General features: G+C 42.2%; 1 protein-coding gene across 11 annotated transcripts in view; it reads left to right on the forward strand.

Annotated features, from left to right (window-relative positions):
• Positions 1–24,706, forward strand: part of GLI3 (GLI family zinc finger 3) — a 287,546-nt gene that overhangs the window by 141,182 nt on the left and 121,658 nt on the right. For all 11 annotated transcript variants that reach the window (XM_059728658.1, XM_059728650.1, XM_059728651.1 and 8 more), the window contains one exon: positions 21,869–21,974. In XM_059728658.1, coding sequence (XP_059584641.1) covers positions 21,869–21,974 — 106 coding nt within the window. The remainder of the gene's footprint in view (positions 1–21,868; positions 21,975–24,706) is intronic.

Consider the following 24,706-nt stretch of genomic DNA (forward strand, 5'->3'; position numbering starts at 1 on the left):
TGTGAAAGTGCACTTCAAACTGCTGAAAGCAAAACTTGCATCACTTGTGTGTGTTAAGGCAGAGGGGGATGAATGCAGCAGGGATGGTAGTCCCTCGTGCAGGCATGATGCCTCCAGGTTTCAGGCAGAGTGGTACAGGGGTTTCTGTGGAAGTGCACCCCAAGGTTCTGAAAGCAAATAAAAAAAGCAAATAGGTGCGGAGTGAGGAGAGTGGCACTTACTCTGTCTGCACATGGAGCTTGGGGAACCCCACCAGCGGAAGGGTCACCTTCAGGAACACCAGCTGCTCCACCAAACCAGGATCCAAACAGGTGCAGTGGGGTGTCACAACATCCCAGCAATGCTGAGCACCCTCTCTCTTGGAACACTGGTTGGTGGACAGAACAGGTGTTCCCAAGCAACCGTGATCAGATCCTGCCACACCTGGCTGTGGGTTACCCAATAGGGGTCGCAGTGCAGTGGCTCCACGTCCTTGGTGAGATAGGTAGCCACTGAGGCCTCCATGATACCTTCCTGATGCTGGGGACTGGTGTCTCTGGACCCCAGCATTGACACCATGCCCTTGACCCACATTGGCAGTGGCTGTGGTGGAGGAGATTGGCTTGTGGTTGGAGTGCTGGCATGGGAAAGTGGATCCCCCTCTTCTGTTGTCAGCGACCATGAACCTATGGGTGAGCTCGCCCTACCCAACAAGCTACCCCTGCACCATGTGGTTCATGGCCACCATGAACGCCAGTGCCCTGTGTGGGAGAGGTAGGCATGATCTCTACCCTGGCTGCTCCAGATGTCCAAGGTAAAGTGTAAGGCCACTTGTGGACCTGCCTTGTGCAGCTTCTCCCTCAAGTACTCACTGAGGACTTCTTTTTTGGGCATGCTCCCACTGGTGCCAGGCTGAGGAGAAATGTCTCTCCCCCCAGAGCACTGTGATAGGAAGGGAACTCAGAGAAAGATCACAGTCACTGGCCAACTACAGATGTCAATATCTTCCTCCACCCCTCAGCCTTTTCCATATATGGAAGATCACCTCATCCCTGCCCCTCTTCTCAGTTTCTGTTTCCTACAAGCCTTCCAAATGTCTGAATATCTCTGTATCGATTCGGATTCGGAGACTCGGCTGATGAATCTCCTCCAGATTGAATTGGCTACTGAAGCTTCGCACAGCCCTACTGAATTACAGTTTTGGCCTTTTACTCCATGTAGTCATTTGCTCTGAGAACACTTTAAAGGTAAGATTTAGGCAGGTTTCAGTTTGTAGCTGAATTTGTTGGGGAACTAAAGGCTGCAACAGAACATCTTGGGTGCTGTAATGAAAAGTTCTACAGAAATGGTCTGTTTCAAGGTTAAGATGGGGGACTGGCATAATAAAAATGTCTTATCCTTTGAATTAGAAATGTTTTGTGTCATAAATATTTCAAAATAGATTAATATATTATTATTCTAATTGTTACCTTTCTGAGCAGATCAGCCAAAATAATTTGAAAAATAATATTGCTAGTAAGTAATCCTAAAGAGTGATGAGATTTGGAATCCCAGTAGTTAGTACTGTATTACTAGGGCAGCCAAGATGTTATACTGGGAAATCCTCATCTCCTTGGCATCTAAGGTTTATTGTTATTAGCTCCCAAAAATTTGTTTAAGAGCTATATTATTAACCCAGCTTGTGTTACCAGTTCTAAGAAAATTAATAATAGGATGAATTATTGTAGGAAGAGATAGTTAGCCATGCTATTCTGAACTCCGGTAGAAGGTGGGTTAGATTTGCACTTAGTAGACTAAGTCAGAGATGTATGGCATAAACTTTAATGAGCCCAAGCTCGCTCTATTGGATGCTTTGAAAGGACATCACAGCATCTAATGAAATTTGCTGAGGCTCATTAAATTTTATGCTATACACATCTCTCATTTATGAGTTTATCAGGTGTTTATTTATCTTGCCTTTTTATTATTGTAGCCCGTGAAACAGCTGGGTTAGTCTGTATAAGTGAAACTAACATGTCTCCCAGTTGAACGTGAAACATATTTTCCATTTTAAGCCTGATTTTCAACCTTTCCTCTAACAACCTCAGAAAGAACATTTCTACTTCAGATCTAGAAATATATAAACCTCTGAAGCCCAGATCATTAAATTAAAGTACAACATGAAAAAGGCTCAGAAGTGTAGTTTGATGACAGATATGCTTTGTGTTGGAGATGTGTGTGTAGCCAAGTATACAACTGATGATTTGCGGTTCACAATTCTGGTACTACACCAAAGAGTTTTACTAATAGTGTCTGTTCCAAATTTAAAATATTTTAGCCATTAAACTTCTTATGGACTTCTTACAGATCTTAGCAAACTAACACCATTGGCAGAGTAGATATACAGAACTGCAAACCCCAAGTATTCAAAAATCATAGGGTCGGCTTAAAAATCATGACTTATTTTCCTGCTGGGGTTGAGGCCTTTAAGCTTCATGTTTTTTGACTTTTCTCCAGAACGTTAAGAGCTGGAAAGTTAGAACTACTAGAGCTGGGGCTCTTAAGAAATCCCATGGGAAAGAAAAGCAGTATCCCAAGATCTATGATAAAATCACAGAGGATGACAAAATTGCCTTCATGGGAATTAGGGGTAAACTTTCCATGGACTTTAGTGGAGCTAGGATTTTCACATTGGGTATGATGAGAAATAACAGCAAAAGAGAAGAGGACAGTTTTACTAAGAAGTGTAGTTGAAAGATTAGAGCTCTGTTAGTCGGGGTGCCTTGACTTCTCATTTGTATGCTTTCACATGTTTAAATTTAAAAAACAACTTCATTTCTTAATTTACTGTTTTTTCTACTTGATAACTTTGCTGTTCTTATAATTTTTTTATCCATAACTACTGTTAAATAATTTTAATCTTAACTCTCTCCTTACAATGTTTTATTTTCCTGGGAATGGAGTTAAGAGAACAATGCCCTTTGCAGTTTAAAGTAATGGTAAACTTTGACAACTCTGTGTCCATTGGTTTGTGCTTTGTCTGCTACCAGGTGTTTCTGTCTTTTAAAGTTGGCATGATTTCTTCAAATACAGTGATAGTGACCAATGCTGAGAGAATTCTGAGTTACTTGTACCGAGCTGTCTTGCGTCATTTAACTCAAATGCACAAATACCAATATTTTGATGAAAACTTTTCTCTTTCTCTGACAGATACAATAAAAACAGCAGGGAGTGACAGCATATTCACTATTTCTGAAATGCCTTACTCTCTTAGGGGTGTATTCTCTTCCCGATAAATGAATTTAAGTCCCATAAGTGTCAATAGGAGTCATGTGATCTGCTGAGGGGAGAATAGGTCTCATAGCATTGGCTGTCTTCCATTGTATCTCTTTCTGTCTGTGTCTATTCATTTTTTTTCTTCCTGTCTCCCTCTCCTTCTCATACTTTTTTGTGGATTTTGTAATAGTCAATTTGTCTTGCTTTCGAATGAAAGTTACCATGTGAAAATGCATAAGGAAAGACAGCTTTCTTGGTAAAATGTTTTGGGGTTATTTAGCTTTGCAGCTGTTACTCTGCATTGCTTCTACTGGCCCATTAACAACTTGTTTCAATACTTTGCTCAAGTAGAAGGCTCTGTCTGTTCTAGCCTGTTGTGTTTCCTTGTAATTATGGCACAGTTGAACACTGGATAATTGTGGGTGCAGGAACTTTTCATAGTTAAAGGTGAGACTGCCTTTCCATTGTAAGGCCAGTTTTGCTGCTGTACATCACTGAAGTAATACAAAGTTTCCAAATATAATGGCTTCAAGCTATGCCATATTATTGTATTGTTGCTAATTCTATTATTTCATATCTAGCAATGAAAGTTGAGTCTTTCTTTGCCCATACAGCAGCAGTGATAATCATCAGTGGCTTTCAACCCTGCAGATAATCTCTTCAGGGTTATCATTTACTTACAAACAGACGTGTGAAGTATTTGTGAAAAGGCTTTTGATGTGAAGTTCCACATGGTTGCTGCTTACAGCTGAAGACAAGAAAGTGTTTACACAGGGGCAGAGGGTTTCTCTGCCCAGTGTGGTTCTTCTCAAGTGCTAGTATTCTCTGCCTAAACTGTTTGCCTTTCTAATGAAGTGAACTGTTTGTTTGAAATATGTGGTAGAAGGTATTTAAACAGAGACTAAAGTAAACTTTAGAGCTGTTCAAATAAGCCATGCATATCTGCTTTGTGAAGTGAAGGAAAACAATTTGGCTGCAGCTTACCTCTGGGAAGAGCAGTTAGGGAACTGTTTAAATAATAAACTGGTCTGAAACGGATGTTGCTGAAAACTCTTACACGCATTTTGTGATAACTGCTGCTCCACTAGGCATTCTTCAGCATCCCGTCTTGTCGAGGCTGGGATGCCAAGGGAATTCTGTGTTGTTATGATTTAAATTTGGGATTCATTCATTAACTGTGGAAACCCAGCAACAGTTAAAGCTGATTAAAACCATCCCAATTAGACAATGGACTGTTGAGAGCCAACATGTGCTCTTGCCTTTATAACGTCATTAGTAACCCAGAGTCCCCCACTTTGAAATAAGATCATGTCAGAATATACAGACATCTGTTTCTGCCTAGCCAGATGGAGGTTAGGAGCATTACTTACACTGCTAATCCTTGTTGTAGAGCGGAGAACAGGAACCTGAGGAAGGTAGTAACAAACAAACTTGAATCCTGATTTTGGCAAACCACTTCCTCGTCAATGTCTGACATACTGCATACTGTAGGATCTGGTCATAAAGTTTATGCCTTCACCACAAACACAAGTTTTGAAAAGAAGGGTGGTCTTGTGATTATGACACTGGATGAGGTCTCAGTCAGCCTCAGTTCTGTCCCTGATTCTGCCAGTCTTCCTTATACAAGTCCTTTTAATTTCTGCTTCAGTTCCCATCTGTACAATGGAAATGATAATACTCTGCTTTCTCCCTCCCTGTGTATTGACTATTTGGATTGTAAGTTCTCTGGGACTGGCTCGTACTGCCCCATGCTTCTGAACAATGACTGGCCAAAGGGGAACAATGACTGAGGATCATAACTGATGCCTTTAGACCTTGCTGTCAAATAATTTTAATCAAGAGTGTGTCGGTATATGCAGTTTAGCAGTAGAGCTTTTGGTGCTGCCTAGTAGAGGCCACATATTTCCATTAGGTTGTTTTTTTTCCATTTTATGAAGAAGTAAACCTGAACTTTACTGAAACTGCTATGCGATATACCCTTGTGCCCTTTCTCTGGATCCTGTTCTTCAGAATAGGGTTAGGCAAAACTCTTCATGCCTTCAATCCAGCATTAAAATTGTGAAAGATGCATAGGAGTGGAGAAGAGAATATAGTGCAAAATTCCCTTGTGTGTCTTCTAATGTACAATCCAATATATTCAGTGTCAGGTATGATTAAAAAAGCATTTTAAAAGCTCAGATATGCTTCAGAAAGCTCAGATATATGAAAATGGGTGAGCATATAAGTACCCAGATGGGCAGCTGTCCGAGTAACAGTAAACTTTGACCGTTAAAATAATTTTTCATCTGGGCTTGGTAAGAAGCTGCAAAACAAACAAAAAATCTTTATGCTCCCACTGTGCAATAAATATGCTAGAATTTCAATAGGATCCAAAAGAGCTACAATAGTAGGCATTAAGAACAGACAATCCCTTTGAAGTTATTGACCAGAAAGGGACTGCTGTGATCTCTGTCATGAACATTTAAACTTTTGACCTCCAACCTTTGTGTCAAACAGCTTTTCCATATGGGTGTTAGCATACCTCTCAAAGTGCCCCTGCATTCGGTGGAACTTCAAACACTTCAGTGGCGGGAAACTAGTTGCTTCATGCTTTGGGAAAGTCCCGGATTTTTTGGGTAGCCTGGTTGACTACAACCGTTTTTTCTTTCTAACTTGGGGAGTAAAATAATTTCCATGTGATACTTGTTTTCTTGTGCCTAGAGTATGGCTGGGCCTTGCACAGAACAGAAAAGGAGGGGTAGGGATTATAAATAACTGGCCTCTTGAGGCTTTTTAGTCAGAGAACAGGCACAGTTTATTGTTACTATGATTTGTGTTACATTAGCATCTCTCAGACTAGGCTTCCCGTGTTTGAGGTGCTGTGTGCACAGACCAAAAAGGCAGGCCCTGAGCATTCACAAGCTCAGAGAGTAACCCTGAGCATGAGGACAGCTCCCGGCTCCTTCCCGCCACAAAATAATAGACTGTCCAAGAAGGGAACGTGAGACCAATATTGTTCTTTATTTGCATTAGCGTAATGCCTAGAATTGTCAGTCACGGATGAAGGCCTGTTGTGGTTGGCACAATAGACACACATAACAAAAAGATGAATGGATAAATATAAGATAAAGAGCTTGCACATGCTCAAGTGCTTCCTTAGGTAGTAAAGCAGGGCTTAATCAGGGACTCATAGATTGTAAGGGGCCGGAAGGGACCTCGCAAGATCATTGGCTCCAGCTCCCCTGCACTAGGCAAGAAAGACAGATGGGGTTAGGTGACCCCAGCGAGGTGACCGTCCAGTATCCTCTTGAAGATTTCCAGGGTAGGTGATTGCACCACCTCTGGAGGGAGTTTATTCCACAGTTTATTCACACATGTTTGCTATTTGAGTATTCATGTATATATTTTTAGCTGTTTTGCATTAAGTCAGTTGTGCTCAATCTTTTGGACCCACAAGCTGGATGAGTGGTTTGGAGCCACTACACAGGCCAGATTTGACCCTGCACACTAGGATTGGGCCAGCATGCCTGGATTGGGCCTTGTGCAGCTTCATTTGGCCCCCACGTGCTGGGATTGGATGGATCCTACACTGAATCCATCTGGCCCTGCACACTAAGCCTGTGCTGCCTACGTCCAGATCTGTGCGCCAGGATCAAGGCCCTGTGCCTCCTTTACCCACCCCCCTGCATAAGGATCAGGCTTCATGTTGCCCCTGCATGCCCAATCTAGTGCACAGGGCATGACTTGCAGGGCTTCCCACGGGATGGGTGCATGGGGAGCTCCCCAGGCTGGATGGCATGGCTCTTGGGGTTGGGTCCAGTCCATGGGTAGTGGCTGAATACCCCTGCATTAAGTTGAAAAGAAATATTTTTTCTCCCTGTGTGGTGAAAGGCTGTTGAAGATGGTTTCTCTTTTACCACATCTGATAAACTCAGGCTTTAGATATAATCTGGTCTAGCATGAAAAAAAAATCTTCCCATTGACTTTAAATGATTAAATTCAGCTAGTGCATTTTGCCTTGTCAAGAGTAAGACCAGTTTCTCTATCAGTAGGTAAGTTCTGCTAGGGTTAATTTATCTGTGTTGGGGTCTTCGGTTTTTTTACTCCTCTCTTTATTTTAGGCAACCATTTGTTGTTTTTTTAAAGCTTCTTTCTCACATGCACATATACGCACAAGCACTTGCACACAGAGGAAATCCCATAAATCACAGGTACATCCCAGAAATACCCTTATATTTGAATGGCTAGTTAAAATGCTCCTTGGCTTGGGAGAGTAGCATTAAAGCAAAAGCAATACAACAGCATCTGTTCATCAGCAAATGAGGAATGCAAAGAGTGAGGTGGTATTAAGTGGAGCTGGGAAACTACTGCAGAGTGAATAATGCAGGTCCAGAATACTGGTCTGGAGGCCCAAACCACGTCTGGCCAAGTGTGATCTAGTAATGAATTCAAACATTAAAATAGTGGAAAATTATAACAAGAAATTGCTATTAAAAATCTACAATAAAATAGCATTATGACCAATACACAGAGAGATTAATGACAAACAGTGTCAGACAACTTAATCACTCTTTTCAAATACAGAATTAGCGGGTGGAGACAGATGTGATAATGTTTTTATCCACTAGTCCCAGAGCACTTTACAAAGAATGGCAGTATCAGTCTCCCCATTTTACAGATGAGGAAACTGAGACATAGAATGGTGGAATGACTTCCCAGGGTTATCCAGAATTCTGTTCACTGAAAGAATATGTATTCAGAAATCTTAAAGCATTGAGATTTTCGTTTCGAGTATAACGGAAAAAATGTTTGAAAATGTAAAAATAAAAATGAATAGTTACATCTAGTGGGAAATAATCAGAAATGCAGGTATTCAGTAGGAGAAAGACATTTGCAGGCCAGTAATGCTGAATGAAACCTAATAGTTTTGTATTGTGAAATTCCAATGAGAAAAAAATCAGCATGATTAGAGGCTCCACCTTTCCATGACAGCATTAACATTGACTTTCATTTTTTTTCTTTTGCTAGCAGTGTCCACACTTGCTCTTTGGTTATGTTTGCAGGCACTGTGCTCATTCATACTTCTTGTTCAGAGAATGCTTACACAGCTTCCCTTTAGTGTGAACAGGAATGCATCTCACACAAAAGATGTTATTTTGTTCTTTCCTGGTCATCTAAGTGGCTATGTTTGGTCATCACCAGGACATTATTGGACTTATATACTCAGAAGAATTCGATTCCTTGGCACATAGCCCTGCACACACGGACAGCTATGCACATCTATGTAGTTGCATATTCACAGTAGCCATCATAGCATGCACTTGCACTCCTTATGGATGCTTAACAATGTTAAAAGCCTGAAAATGGAGTTGGCCAAACCCCTACCTATCAGATTAGACTGAGGACTAGAAAATGGTTCTCTGTATGTGTGTCCCTCTTGTTTCCCCATAGCTCAGACACTCAACTGGGAAGACAGCAGACCTGGCTTGTAAGCTTTCCTTAACCCAGAGAAGATCTGAAGCTGGGTGTTCCTGAATTTAAAGGATAGACAGTCATGTAAAAAAAATCTTATAAAACTACTGAATGGTAGTTTTCTATCTCTACTGGCAAAGAAGCCATGTTAGAACCCAGTTAGCAAGAACAGTGTGCAAACATTGTGTGGTCTTGTTGCATGATTTCACTTGGTCAGGATTTTTTTAATCTAATATACTTTCAACTCAGTTTTGCAATCCATCTCCATATAATTTAATGTATCTCTATACATGTATATCTATTTTTGTTGCTGTTACAGCAGGGAAGAGTACGTGGTAGTGATCATCATGCACCTAGAGATGCAATCAAAAGGCAGGCAGTATTGCGAAGAACTTGAATTAAAGTGTTTGACTAGGGATGTTGAGGGACGAGAATGCGTTTGTTTTTTTTTAATCTTGTGGGTGCGGTTTTTAGCTGTGGAGGGGACACTGACATACAATGACTCAAGAAGTTGGAAGAACAAGAGCAGAATAGAAAGCATGTTGCAAAGTAAAAGATAAATTGTTTTTTCACCGCAGAGAGTCCATTTGAGGTAACAGAGCAGGGATTTCCTTTGTCAGTTTTCTGGCAGAGGACAATTTGTCATTTTCTTCTGGAGACCACATTATTAAGTTTGTTAAAAACCACTGCAGGGATACACAGCATATGAAAAAGATGCATACCAAGAGCCAGCTGCATTATAACAGATCATCTTTATTCCAAGTAACATATTGATGTGGCCAAGATGTCTTGTCATGTTCTTTGCCTGAAGGTCCGGCCAATGCACAGACGCTCTCTGGATGAAACAACTACTAAATTTAATGGTGGTGGATTTTAGCATAGGTTTTGGTTTTTGTTTTTTAAAGCAGTTTGCAGCAGAAAGGTGGGCTGTATATCAAGTATTTGGAGCAAGCTACAAATGTTTGGGACAACATGGGCCTGTCTGTATTGCAAGTTGGCCATACCAGACAGTAGTGACCTTAAACCCATTGAGCTGATTTGTGCTGTTGCCTCCCGAGCTAGAAGCTGTAACTGTGTTTACACAGCCGTGCAGGTTTGTCACTTAACAATGCATTGTGCATGAGGGCTCTGCTACCTGACTTGGTAAGCTTGTGGTGTAAACCTGCCTCATGCTGATTCTGTTCCTGGCTTTGCTGTTGACTTGCAGATCATCCTCTTTTATTGCCTTATTTTTCCAATTTACAAAATGGATGTTAGCATGAAATCCTAGAGTCACCTGTATCCTAAGACTGCTTTGCACTCTTTTACCTATAAAAAGCATCCATAACCACTGTGCAGAGGTATGGTGAATTCACAGTTGTTTTGTGTGGGCAGAGTAACACAAAGCACTCTTACTGGACTGGGGAATCTGGCTCAATATATGTAACAAATTGGGAGTAAGCCACTAGATTATAGTGAGCTGGAAAGATTTTAGAGAACCTTGAATTTAAATATCTTTTATATATGTAAATCATTAATTATCTCAAAAGTAAGTTTTTGGATAGATATATTCTTTGAGCACCGAACATACACCATCAAAAAGACTTTCTAATATTCTAGAAGACAATCATGCTGCTCTGTTTCTCAGACAATGGAGTTTCAGTGACTGGGAAGCATAATAAAGTGTTCAAACTGAAATCAATCCAGCAGTTATTTAGCCAATACCTGCAGCAAATTTGGCATTTTAAAGATCTTCCAGTGCCAGGTAATGTAATCATTTCCAGACACTTTTCTTCCAGCTCACAGATAACTGCTCCTCCATCAAGGATTTGGCAGGACTTTTGTTGTGGAACCACTAAAAAACAAAAAACCCTGTTTTCACAAAGTGTTTGGGTTTACAAACATAAAGGTAGGGAAGTGGATGGTAAACATGTGCGATGGCTTGCAGTCTCATTTATGTGCTTTGCCAAGGTGGGAGCTCTTTTGAATCAGTAACAATAGTCACAACATGGGAGCAATGTACAACTTTGAGGTTTACAATGGATCACCTGTGATGTTGATATAGTGGGGTGAGCTCTGACAGAGGTTGAAGCTAGAAACAGAAGTGCAATGAAAGGAGTATGCTTATGAACAAGAGGTATAGAAACAGGACCATGTATTCTGAAAATCACATTTCTCTCTGAATCTTTTAAATCTACTGAAGTTAGAAATAATACTTAATGTAACTGTAACTGAAATAATGTCATAAATACCAAAAAAGAAAAGAAAGGAAAAATAATTTCCTTTTTTCAAAGTAATTATTTACTTTGTGCATTTGACAGTTCATTGTTCGCTGCCAGTTTCATGGTTCCCTCATCCATGTAGTCAGTTAGCCTCAAATTATGCAAAAACTTAAAACACAAACTTTATCCACTGTGACTAGTTCCAATCTAATCAATACTTTGTAGGAATAGTTGCAATGCACGGAGGTATGCATGAATTTTCAAGATTGCAGCCTTAGTTATTTTTCTCCATCATGAAAATACCCTTAAAAAATAGAAATGAGGCACATAAAAACTCATTTCTGAAAATGATTAAAAACAAAAACAACAGGAAATACTATCTATGAAACCTGTTGCCAACTGTCATTTTTTTTAAATGTTAGCCATTTAAAAAATGTCAAGTTGACATTGCTGCTTTAAAGTGAGAAAGAGAAACTTGCATTGCAGAATAAGCTGTTTGCTCAGAAAAAAAATCACCCTGCCTCTTTGCCATAAAACAGGATAATTCCATTAGATGCAGATCAGTTGAAGCAAACATAAATGAAGAAGTGGTAATGTCCTCAAATGGGACCTCAAAACCAAAATATTAGAAAATTATCTTTAGGTGCCCAGTTCATGAATCAAAGGAAGTACAGAAATCTGCTGGCAGAACCACTCAGAATTTTCCAGTGTACTGGAAGGCTATTAAGAAAAAAGTATATATTTTTATAATAGGCCTGTCCAATTGGTGGCCTGTGAAGGGTTAATGTACAGCTCCTGGGTTCCTACGGGTTAATGTACAGCTCCTGGGTTCCTACCTAGCCACTGCTCCCCCTATTGATCCAGCTGCTGATGCAGTTGTGGTCTCTTGGCTCCTTCTCTCTCCCTCACTTTTTGTGTCCTGCCCCTGCTTCAGGGGGCAGGGCAGGGCCGTACAGCCCAGGTGCCATGGGAGCCCACAGCATGGCATGGCAAGGGAGCTGAGGTAGGGGCTGCTTGCACAGTACAATGGTCATCCGTGTGTGTGTGTGTGTATGGGGGACAGACTGCAGCCCAGGGTCCCATGACTCACAATGGTGTGGTCCTTGGGCAGCCCTTGGCCACTTAGAGATTGGCCATCCCTGTTATTTAAGATTGTTTCTGATGTGTTTGGGATAACATCCTTGTACTATTGAAATCAGTGGAAAAAAATTCTCATTGATTTTAGTTGGTCCTCTGTTTGTAATACATTTTCATGTTAGGTTTACTCTTGGTGCAGTGTTCCATTCTAAAGTTTTGTGAGCAGATTATTCAAACAATAAACACCCCTAGAATGTTGCACGTACTGCAAATGTTGTGTGTTGAATCCCATATTTTCTATGTTACTGTCTCACAACTCACATGTGGACACTCATCTCACTGACAGTCAAAGCCCATTGTTTCACTAACCTAGGTGCTTGAGGGTTTGGCAGGAATCCCACTGTGCTTGGGCAGAATAGGTTATTAAAAGGCAGGGTCTGTCCTACCAGCTAAACCACCAAGGTTGAACAGGGCAGATCCACCATCCCTAATTTTAATATAATAAAAGTCTTAGCCTATCTGTCTGTCTGTCCCTAATGCTTCGGGCCAGCTGTGCATGCGTTGCTGAGAGGGCATAGGCTGAGTGGCTGCGAGGGCCTGGAGCATTATGGATAGAGGGAATGAGGGAGCTACCACACTGCCCCCCTCTAGCAACAGCCAGCAGGGAGGGAGAAGTGGCAGGGAAGAGGAGAGGAAGGGTCAGAGGGAGAGAGGGAGGGGAGCAGGAAGAGGAAGGTGGAGGGGTTGTGACAGTGCCCCCTTTGCCACTGCCGCACCCCCAACTTCCCCCACTGTCGTTGCTGCTGTACGGCCCCCAAAAAAGCCGGTAGAGAAGGTGGGGGACCATGGGGCCAGAAGCAAGGGTTAGGGGGGCGCATGGGGCTGGAGGTGGGCGGGGCACATGGGGCTAGACACGAGAGGGAGGACAACATGGCAGGGGTGGATGGGGCCGGAGATGGAGTGGCAGAACCACAAGGCACTGGGTGGCTGCAGTCTGTTTTCCCCCCGCCTCCAGTCATTCATGATGGCCAGTTTACTAGTTGGATAAAAAAGTGTTCCAGAGACCAAAGTCAGTACAAAGGCTCCCACTGACTTCAGGGAGCTTCTGATCAAGTTGATACATTAGTTTCTTTTGCTGGTTTCTCTTCAACTGTCTCAAGGAATTACCCAGTAATTATGCTAAAATCATCTCACCTTCTGCTGTATCTATTTGTAAATTGTTAGGGATCCTTAGATCTCACTAGACTTTAATTCTGATTCCCTCTTTAGCGGACATTCATGTTTCTATTGCTTCTCCAAGTTTCTTTTATACCCTTCCCTATTATTATTACCTTTACTTGAAAATTTCACATTGACAGTACCTACAAGATCTTGTCAAGTTATAAATGTTCACTGATACTATATGCCTGTGCATATACAGCTTATTTGTCTATACTCAATTTTTTAAAAGAGATTTTACTGTGTAGCTGTGCATCTTAAGCATACCATTTTGCTTATGGTATTAGAGGAGAAACCAATTCCATTTGAGCAAACTTTTCTGTAAAGCATTACTGGAAATCATGCTTTACTTTAAAGCATTAGGAACAAGCTTAAGTCCATACATTTTCCATGTTTAGCATATGGTTAATTCTTCTTGAAGTCAATGGGAGTTACCCGGGTGTGTTTGTGTGTCACAGGGTACCCCTCCCCCCAAAAAAAAATTGAGATGCCATCCTCTATTGGCAGTCAGCCCAACTCTTGCCCACCACACCTTGATGTTAGTTGTTATACAGAATGCAGGAGGCTGCTCTGGTCTTATTACAATGACCACCTGGATTGTGGTCCTCACCTTATGGGCCACTTCTATGGCTCTGTACCTTCCCTACACTGTGCCCCATGCCTTGCAGCAGTTAGTAGAACATCTGCAAGGATGCCATCTGATGCAGCCCCTCTCTGGACCTTCCGACCCCTCAGTCTCTCTCAGCCCCACTCTGGGCCTTCGGACTCCTCGGGCTCACACAGCCACTCCCTGGACCCATCCAGTCCTGCACTCTAATCCTGGCCCATAGGCTGGACCGATGGACCCCTCTGGTCCCACTATACTTGCTGGGCCTCATTCTCCAGGCCCTCAGACCTGTCTGGCCCTTCACTCTATTCCCCGGCCCCTTGCTAGGCCACTGGACCCATGTGGTCCCAGTCTTCCCTGGCCTCTGGCTGGGCCATTGGACCCATGTGGTCCACGTGGTCTTCCCTGCTAAATGCTTTTCTGTTGGAGTGTGCTCCCCTAACCTTCCCCCTCCATGGAGTAACCCACAAGGCAGTGGGAACTGAGGCTTTTCAGTGTCCCATCCTCACCTTTCCCTGGAGTCGCCCATGCATGGCATTTCATGGAGGCTGCCCAGCACAGGCAACCCCACCATGCTAACCAGTCCCAGCAGGGTACAATTTCAGGTCTTGCCCAGGACCAATCTTCAGGTCTACCTAATCTTACTCATCCATCTCTGGGCTCCCCCTAACTGTCCTATACCCCTCCTGGGCTGTGAACCACCAGGCCCCCTGGCCTGGGTACATCTCCCATCTGAGTCCTCCATCTCTGGCCCCCTGCTCATTCTTTGGCCCTTTTCCTTGATCCTTCCCCCTCACATAGCCTAGCACCAGCCATCATCATCCTGTGCTGAATGCACCTTGACCCCTTTGTCTCAGCTGTGGCCAGCTGAGAATTCCAGGATCTTCCAGCTCTGGCATGGCCTATTTCACCCTTCAGCTCTTTCTGGACCCTTGTCCCACACAGGCCAGTTGAGATTCCCAGGGTCAGTCCTCCAGCTGTCAGCCTTCTTGTCTTTGTCAGTCCGCCCTCTTGGGCCTCCTCCATACATCACTTCCTCTCTCTGGGCTCACCTAGAGACCTCCATAGATCTTCCCTAATACATCCCCTTCTTTCTCTGGGGTCATTCGGACTGCTCAATAGGCCCACACACTCTGCCCCACTCACTGTGTTCACCCAGACACTTCACTAGGTCTCCCAAACATTAAGTCCCTCTCTCAAGGCTCACCTGGCCTCTCAATAAGCCCACATACTCTCAGCCCCTCTCCTAGGGATCACCTGGCCTCTCAATAGGCCCCTGTGCACTCAGCTTCTCTCTTTCTCTCTGGGCTCATCCAACTTCTCAACAGGCTCTGGACCTCTTCTCAGGGCTCTGGACCTCCATACTGGTTCCCCAGGAACCTCCTCCTTCCCCTTAGTTCCTACCCAAACCTCCAGATGTTATTTTCCTTGCTGGCATTTAGGAGCAGCAGCCTACCTGCTGGGTGATATTCCTTCACCAGCTCCTAAAATATTACTGCCCGCCCTACTCTCAGGTCTGGTCTGGGCTTATGCCCTGACTAAACTTCAGGTATAGGTTTATACCATGTCTAAACCCAGCCCTCCTCCAATCAGGTGACTTCCTTGATCATGCCTGGCCTCACCTGCTGGCCCCTTGGGTCAGCTGACTCCGCAATTAGCCCAGAAGCCCACCTGCCAATGACTCAGCAAGATGCCTGACCTCTTAACCTGGCAGCCACAGCAAATGCCCTGCCACAAAATGCGTTTCTGAATTGGGGCTTACGGCCCTATTTAGGCAGCTGGCTCTATACAGATAGATTCTTGAGCCCGTGTAGTCTGTTGACTTCAGCAGGGTCCATAGAGATTCAGAGCTCAGGCTACACGGATTGTGATTGCAAGGTCTAGGCCAGTGATTCTCAACCAGGATGGTGGGGCACCCTGGGGTGCCATCAGATCCTTTGAAGGCTGCCATGAGTTATGAGGATATAAGTAAGGTGTGAGGAGGTAAGCAGATAAGCCAGGCTCAGACTTGTCCCTGCCTGGATGACCCCCACCCCTTCTGGCCAGCCCCTTTGTAAGGAAGTAAGCACTGTAATATATAAACTAGTTTTTGTTATTGGGTGCTGCCACTCAATTCACAAAAATTGCAGAGGGGTGCCTTGAGTCCAGAAAGGTTGAGAACTACTGGTCTAGGCACAAGTTAAAGGAAGTCAATTTAAAATCTTTGTATGTGCTTATAAGAAAGCTGGGCCTGGCAGAAACTACCTGTTTTCATCTCAGCCAAATTTTCCTCAACAGGTATTTATTTAATGAACAATTCATAGATTTCATAGACATTAGGGCTGGAAGGAACCTTGGAAGATCATCGAGTCCAGCCCCCTGCCCCAGGGGCAGGAAGTCAGCTGGGATCACAGGATCCCAGCAAGATAAATGTCCAATTGCTTCTTAAAGGAATCCAGAATAGGTGCTTGCACCACCTCTGGCAGCAGTCTGTTCCAGGTCTTGGGGGCTTGGACTGTAAAGAAGTTCTTCCTTATGTCCAGTCTGAAATGGTCTTGGAGAAGTTTGTGACCATTTGACCTTGTCATCCCATGGGACGCTCTGGTGAACAGGTGTTCCCCCAGATCCTGATGCACACCCCTTATATACTTATAGGCAGTCACCAGGTCCCCCCTGAGCCTGCGCTTTTCCAAGCTGAAGAGTCCTGTAGCTCTCAGCCTCTCATTATAAGGCCTGGTTTCCTTCCCTCTGATCATGTGCATAGACTCTCGCAAGCTTCTCCACATTCTTTTAAAATTGTGGTGCCTTTTTGAGATATCATGACACATCATGAAGATTCTTGAGACATCATGAAGACTGAAGTTGCCTTGAAGATTTTTTTTTTTTTGCTGCATTATGATGGTAGAGGGGAAATTTCTGGTGACAAACCCAAAGAGTTTTGTTGAATGTTTTTTAAATTGACAGTTCATAAATAGAATCTTTTTAGGCCACTTGTCTATCCTTTTATTAAGGATCTTTATGTGCATAAGGGGGGAGGTAACAGAGTGGTTGTCACATCTTGCTACTGTTCCATAGGCATGTGTGCAAGCCTCTGCTCCAGATACATATCAGAGGCCACCCTCAGCTGAACTAGCTGTACCTGGATGCTTGGTCATTCAGGCTTGCATACCTTTGGCTGTAGAAATGTGCACACTTTGTTGAATGCTAAGGGTAGAAGGACTCTTGGCTTTGAGGTCACAAGTTGTATAGATGGTGAAGACCTCTCTGACAACAGCTAATAAACACTAAAAACCATATTTCTCCTTTCCTCTGCAGGTATTCTCTTTATTCTTATTCACCCTCTAAGCAACACAATGTAAAGACAAATGGCACAATAAGGCCTGTAATATTTTTATAGTATCTCTAATGATACAGTGGGCCAGATTCTAGGCTAATGAGATGACAGGCCTCTCCTCTCAATTACTGTGTGGGAAAAGAATGACCAACAGAAAACTGATTATAGTCTTAGTTACAGCCACACACATATTTTAAAATTAATTTCTAATTAAATACATGCTAACAAATTACATATTTATAGGGTTCCAAGTGCATTCTAAGTGGAGTCATAGGTATTAGGGGCTTTTTCAGATATCCATTTGATATAAGAGTATTTTTCATATCAATATTCAATGCTCTTCAAAGTGGAGAGCTTTTTGGACCCCTAAGCATGTAGAATTTACTGCTTACCTCCGTGTGGGAACTTATCCACACATGGCAGAATTTGAATTCCCTCAGTAAAATTGATTCCACTAGTTCTGCACATTATTCTCCCTGTCTCCCATTTAGCATGTTAGTTTGCTGACAGTAGAGTACACAGCACTTAGCAGCTGGTTTGTGGAACCATCAGTCAGGAAATTGTATGATAAATAGGAGGTAGCCAGGTTTAGTGGCACTTTATTCTGCTTCAGCAGTTTTAGCCTGACTTTGGGAAAGTCATCATGTGGTGTTTTTTCAAGGGTTGCAACAGGAAAAGGCTACAGTGCAGTAAGTTATTACACATAGACTTGAGTTATGATGTTCATCGACTGTATTGCTCATGTGTAAATAATAAACTGTGAGATGGATAATAATGCTGGATGCTAGGTATGCAGCTTGGTTCTAGTCATGTGGGGTTGACTTAGACAGCTCCCTGTGCAATGATGGAATATGTCTGTTTCCCAGATGGTAACTACAAAAAAGATGCAACCAAGATGTGCAGAGAAACTTAATGTTAGTAGACCCAAAAAGGATTTTTTTTTAGATTTATCCAATTGCATTTCAGTGAAGATGAACAGAATATATTGCAGTGTATGTCTACGTACAACCAGATGCATCAAATACTAATTATTGGGTACTTTATCTTTCATCTGTATGCTTAGACTGACCAGAGTTTTAGGTAGTTTAAAGGACATTCTTTTAGTCCTGAGAGAGGAAATTACAGATCACATTTTACTTTATGGCTAATGCTGTGCAAGATTAAACTGTATTTCAGTGGGTAAATAAAGAGTACTGCACTCTAAAGTAGATGCTTAACTCAGATCAGCAAGGATGAAAAGTAAACTCTGCATCATACACACATTTGTTCACTGTATAGTCTATGCCATCTATACTGTACCATATAGTTTAGATCAGGGATGGGCAAAATATGGCCTGTGGACTGGATCTGGTCCACGGCGAGTCTTTGTCTGGGCTGCAATGGGTCCCTTGGTCCTGCCTGGCACAGGCACAGTCCAGCTGTGGTGTGTCCTGCTGCCCTCTGGGTACACAGCGAGACTGGGGTGGGTCCACAACTGGACTGCCTTTCTAGGCAGCCCAGGTGGCAGGCGGCTCCTTTTGGCTGCCACCAGTGGTGGCCCCAGTGCTGCGTGCCCAAGGGGCAACAGGACACGCTATGGGCAGGTGGTGCTGGGTGGGCCAAGTTGGGGCTGTGCCCAGTTTCTGACTGATCTGCTCTGGTGGGGGTGAGTCCAGAGTAGGCATGGGGTGCACTGGGGCTGCACGCTGCTGGCAGTGGCAGGGAGGCGCTGTAGGGCACACGGGCTCCAGGCTGTTGTGGGGTGGAGGCGGGTGCTGACCTGCTCTGGGAGGCACGTTTGGGGACTCCCATGCACACCCCACCATACCCTCAAGCCCTCCCCTGCAAACCCCACAACCACACTCCCCCACACACAATCTTCCCCCCCACACACACTCGTGTGCCTCTGGGGGGAGCCCCGCTCACTGCTGTGTGCACACAGCCCACCCTACACATGTGCCCACACCCCCTCCATGCACACTGCACACCCACCCCTTCACACACACACCCCACAAACCCCCCATATCCACCCACCCACATCCACACATATCCCCACATCCTCCTTTTCACCCCACATACACACAGGGACCCCCACAAACTTCATATCCACCCCTCCATACCCCCCCTCCCCTCCACACTCCCCTACAATATACAAGAGTAAGACCTCATTTTGAGCTATTATGCAATCACCTCTATATACACCACACAAATACACACAAATCAGGACAAAAATATTTTTAAAAATAAAATTTAAATATGTTATTGTCAATGTTTGATTTTTAGTATACAATTTGTTTTTTTTCCAGTTGCAAGATGGGAAACCCCCTTTCCAAAAGGAATACTTCTGGGGACAATGGGAGGGATTTCTGGTGGCAAAGGTCAGGGGTTAGGGGGCAGGACTTCTGGTTCCAAAATGGCGACCAGAGGGCAGGGCACCTGTCAAGGGGCGGGGCTACCTTTGCAGCCCTGGAGAACTCACTAAAACTTGTTAAGTGGCCCACCAGCCAAAATAATTGCCCACCCCTGGTTTAGACAGAGTAGGGTTCTGTCAGATGCAAGTAAAGGTTTCAAAATCTGGCCCTTGGTGCTCACACCTCCTCTATCTCCAGTGTTCTTCAGAGTTACTATGAGAGATGCAGAGGAAGGGGAGGTTTTATTGAAGAATCTGTATGTGTGTGTGTCTCATAGAGGAAAGTAATGGACATGTGCTTTTATTATAAAAGTTAGCAGTCTTTTTTTATTTTAAACCCCCAAACTTCTACTCATAAGTAAGAGTATGGCCTAAATTCAGCTCAGAATATTGCACAAATAGGCACATGGTGGTGCATGGGGTGCACAAACAAGGCATCAAACCATATAGATATCTCTCTCTGCCATTTTTTCACCCCAAAGCATTTCCCTCTGAAGTTACATTATCCTCTGGTTTCTGGGGCTGGCGACTGATGCAAAATGCATTTTATGCACTAGAAGCAAGTAACTTCTCGTCCACCAACAACTATTAGTCCAGCACTCATATAATAGGGTCCTGTGATTTACCCTGATTCCCCTGGAAGCCAGTGGGCCTCTGATTAATGTCCAGTTAGTGGCACATGGCTAGAATTAGTGCTATCATGAATAAGGTTTCCCTGCTTATGTTAGTAAATCACAATCATTTTTCATTTAGAGGACCAAGTCCTGAGACAGTAAATGGGAGAAATGTGCAATTGTAGATCTTACTGTATCTAGGATTGTAGCATTGAGCAGATTATTTCAAATGTTTCAAAATTTTCTAAAAAAAGTATAGATATTTGTACAGAATTTGTGTGAATCCTCCTCTACCCCTGATATGTTCACTCTGCACTTGGTTTTCTGCCATGTCCAGTTTTTCAGGTCAAAACTTTGATAAAAAGCATTCTCCCTTTCTGACCATCTCTTGTTGGTGTGAGGCAATTGTCTTCATTGTTAACATAATCTAAGAAAGAAATAACAGAATTAAAAAGAAGAAAATACAAATAGAAGATAACTTAAGAGTCAGCAAGCAAGACTGAAACAGGCATCTGGCTTGGTTTTACAGATGCAGCATAATTAAGGATTTTCTTTTTTTAGAATCATTTTAGTGAAACCATGACACTACATAACATCTGTTCTCATTAGCTTTTAGGATCACATAAACATGTGGATTTAGTATAAAGTAGAACATAGTGAATAGTTGGTAGGGACCTGCATACCATAGGAAACATTTTGCTTTTCAGATTTGCAGAACTGCATGAACATTGTCTCCTCCATTCAGGAATGTAATGGTGCATGAAATACCTTAGAAAAGGACGTTTTTACATAAAAGGTTGCAAAGGTGTGAAAATGTTGTTTGAGAGCTATAGTAAGCTTTTGCCTTCTCATCCACAATCAGGGAGAGATTTTACTAGACAGTTATTTGGAAAATACAGGGCCAGACTGTGCTGGACCTTATGCAAGCTACATAGCGGGGGGTTCTGGAAGAGACTCCAGGTAACCTTCTGCTCCTGCATACCTCATACTAAGGCTGTCTGGAAGTAATAGGAAGTGCAGTGGCAGCTGCAAACTAGGCCTGCCCAGGAATAACTAGCTGGAAACAGGGAGGAGGAGTAATCAGAGCAATGGCTTTTTCCCCCTACATGTCAGTCAGCAGAGGTGTCCAGCCACATGGGAGAAGGACGCCTGATTCTTTTCAAGGGCTGCATCGAATTAATCCCCTTGCCCTGAGGCACATACCTCCTGATGCTCCCTGGTGGTGCAGTGTAGCTCAGTGTCTCTCCCAGCACAGGCTCTACTGACCACATTTTCCTTCTAACGTCATTGTGTAATTTACTCCAGATACTACTTAGCGTGCTTGCCGTTTTAGTAGTGCATTCCACTGAATTATTTTGTTTTACTGTATGCTATTTGTATTCTATATTTAGGCTTTTCTTTCTCTGACAATTTAACTTATTTTAATAAAAAAGAATCAGGAATGCTTATGAAAGTCTTCATGATCCTTTTGATTTGACACTTCACATATGTGCACTGTAATTATTTATTAAAGACTTCTTTACGTAATTTGCCGTTTAAGATATAAAAAGAGAATATTCAAATAAATAAATAAATATTCATGTCAATCAATGCAAATTGTATGGGCCAAACTCTCCTCTCGCTTATGGCAGGCTTGCATTGGGAGAGGAGAATTAGACTCAAAGGCGTGCTACATGTCATATGTAATTTTAGATGCATAATCAATATACAAAAATAGATGATAAATATATTCAGATTTAGACCCTTGTTTATTTATTTTTTCAGATCCGCCTCACCTTTTCCCAGCATTCCACCCTCCTGTGCCAATTGATGCAAGACATCATGAGGGACGTTACCATTATGAACCATCTCCCATTCCTCCTCTGCATGTGTAAGTATTAATGTTTTCCACATCTCTTTTTCTCATGGTGCCTAGAACAAGAGAGAGGTATTTGAATCTTTATGGTGCTTAAAACTGTGTGTCTGGAAAGCTTTGCAGGTCTAGCTCAAGAGGAAGATTTACTTTTGGAATGCATTGAGTTTATCTGTTCGTGGGTTCACTGAAGCAAAACCAGGCTGGTGCCTTAGGAATGCCTGTTATAATAGGTAGCTGGCAAGTGTTACCTATATATTTTGCTGACATTTATTCTATGTACTGTCATTCTATAAATACTAAATTAAAAAGCACCGAGCCCTGTGAAATACCACTAGACAAAACGTGTATTTTGTCTGGATTAAGCTTGGGATTCTTCATAGCTAAAATTTCCTGTAACGTCAAAGCTTTTTCTCAGTGACTGCTATGAAGTGTAATGAAATTTTTGGTAAATTTTCATAGTCCCTGTTGTACGAGTGCACAGGCAATCAGTTGATTGATGGGAATGTCACCCAAACAAAATGGCAAATGTGATAGAGCACATGGTTTACACAAAGATAAAAGAAAAGAATACCAGTGATAACATGCATTAGAAAAAGCACGGGAGGACCCTTTAGAAATAAATATTATCTTACTCTGTGTGAAGAGAGAAATATCAGAATTACAAAATAAAACAATGATCTTCAGTTGTAATATCCAGAAAACTGCCACATACCATAAAAAATGGAGCTATAAGAAGGGCTTACTTCTTTGCTAAAAGGCTTGATATATATATTTAATCATATCTAATAATCACCTCTCATACCAAGAAAATACAAGAAGAAAAGCACAAGTAATACTTTGAAGAATAATGCTAGTTGTTTAGATGGCAGATTGCTTTGCTATGGCTATTAGTTACAGTTGTGTAATTACATATATGCAGAAGAAAAATGAAGTTGTTTTAAAACAAGTCCTCCTCTGTGAGCAGAATTAATTGATATTAACAATCCTAACTACATGCCCAAGTACACACACAATATTTTACTAACAGTTTTTTGGATCAGTCTCCTATTACTGAATTGTAATTTCAGAGCAAATTTGCCTGGAGGTAAGTAATAATTCTGTGTTGCAGTCTTCCATGGGCATTAGAGGAAAAGTGGGTATTTATAGAAAGAGAGAGTACAGAAACTTGTTATTTATTCCTCAGATTTTCACTGTGCTGTCCGCAAGTATTTACACCAGAGCCAAATGCACAATAAAATACATTTGAATAAAGATCTTGATTTAAACCTCTCATGCAAAGATGAGGGCTTTTTAAATTAAGATGGAGGCATCATACACATTCACTCTGTTGCTTTTAGGTTTCTCAGTGCACATGAAGCTAAATTCTGACCAAAGATTTTTAGACTCTTCCTGTTATTTTGTAAAATCAGTGTGTGGTTTGAGGCCCAGGGCATGAACCTGCCCCTTTTTTGAAGTGAGTAGGAGTTTTGTCTTTGGCTTTTTCAAGGGCATAGTTGTGTAACTGAGCACAATGTAATAATGCTTTGTATTTAAATACTACCAGTCATTCCAAAGAACCCCAAATTCTGGCTCAGTTGTTTGCTTGAACAAAAGATTGCAGGGCCAGTCCTTGTGAAGAATCTGTTAACTGTTGCTGAAGTGTATTAGGGTCTTGGACAGATTGCAGAGATGTTTTACCATTGCTGGGGATCAAATGGGGTAAATGGAAATTTTGGGCAGGGAGACTGCAGTTATCCACTTTGAAATAGGATCAGGACTTGGAGCTTGTGCACCTGTACTGACTAAAGTACCACAAGTTCCTCAAGCAACCAAAAAAAGGTCAGGATTTCAGTGTCATGTTTCCTCTGAAATGTAATAATACACCTTCTTACACTACACATGGTCAGTAGAATCAGTAGTGTCTCAGAAAGAACTGTGCTGCTTATTAACTCACAAACACCACCATTTCTGCTGCACCCTAGAGGTTTCTCATCTGAGGAGACAACATACGATTGCAAGAGACAACAGATCTTAGCATGTGGTGACGTGGCTGCAGGCAGTTGTCTTAGGCACATATTGTAGTGTCAACCTTAACTTCAAAATTAAAATTCCCTTGATATTATTGCTTTATTTTTACACAAACTTCACTAGAGTTTTCCATTCATTTGGTTCTGCCATTCTTGCATAGGTATGAAATAAACTAGGACAGAACTTTGGTGCCATTATGACCTTGTAATTAAATGTAAATATGTAATTAGGGAATTAAAAAAATCTGTCACATTCCATCAGCAGCTTTGTAGGTGTTAAGGTTTGTCATGTTTTTATCATTTTCAAAAATAAACACTAAACTGTATGCATGACATATTTCAACCACTCTCTTGTAACTGTTACGGTTTCTGGTGCAACTCTAGACTAAAGAACACTGGATTTTAGTCTAGCTGACATTAATTGCTCTTTTGGGACCATTACTTGGTTAGCTGTCCTAATACCTAAAAAAAATAAAAAATAAAAAAATAAAAAAGCTAACATAAAATTATTTCAGTTTTTAGGAGATAGGGCATAGGACAGAAATTATGGAAACTGAGATTCCCTTATTCTCTGCTGCATATATTACTCATCTGTCAAAATAAGGATAATGATGCTTACTCAACTTTGCAAAGATCTTTGAGATGTACAACCTAAGAACTGCTTAAGATTTGCTGGAATTAGTTAGTTATCATGCAATCAGAAGAAAAGTATACAGAAATTTCAAATGTCAGTATATGTCA

This window comes from Alligator mississippiensis, chromosome 5, assembly GCF_030867095.1.
Source record: "Alligator mississippiensis isolate rAllMis1 chromosome 5, rAllMis1, whole genome shotgun sequence".
Taxonomy (NCBI): Eukaryota; Metazoa; Chordata; order Crocodylia; family Alligatoridae; genus Alligator; species Alligator mississippiensis.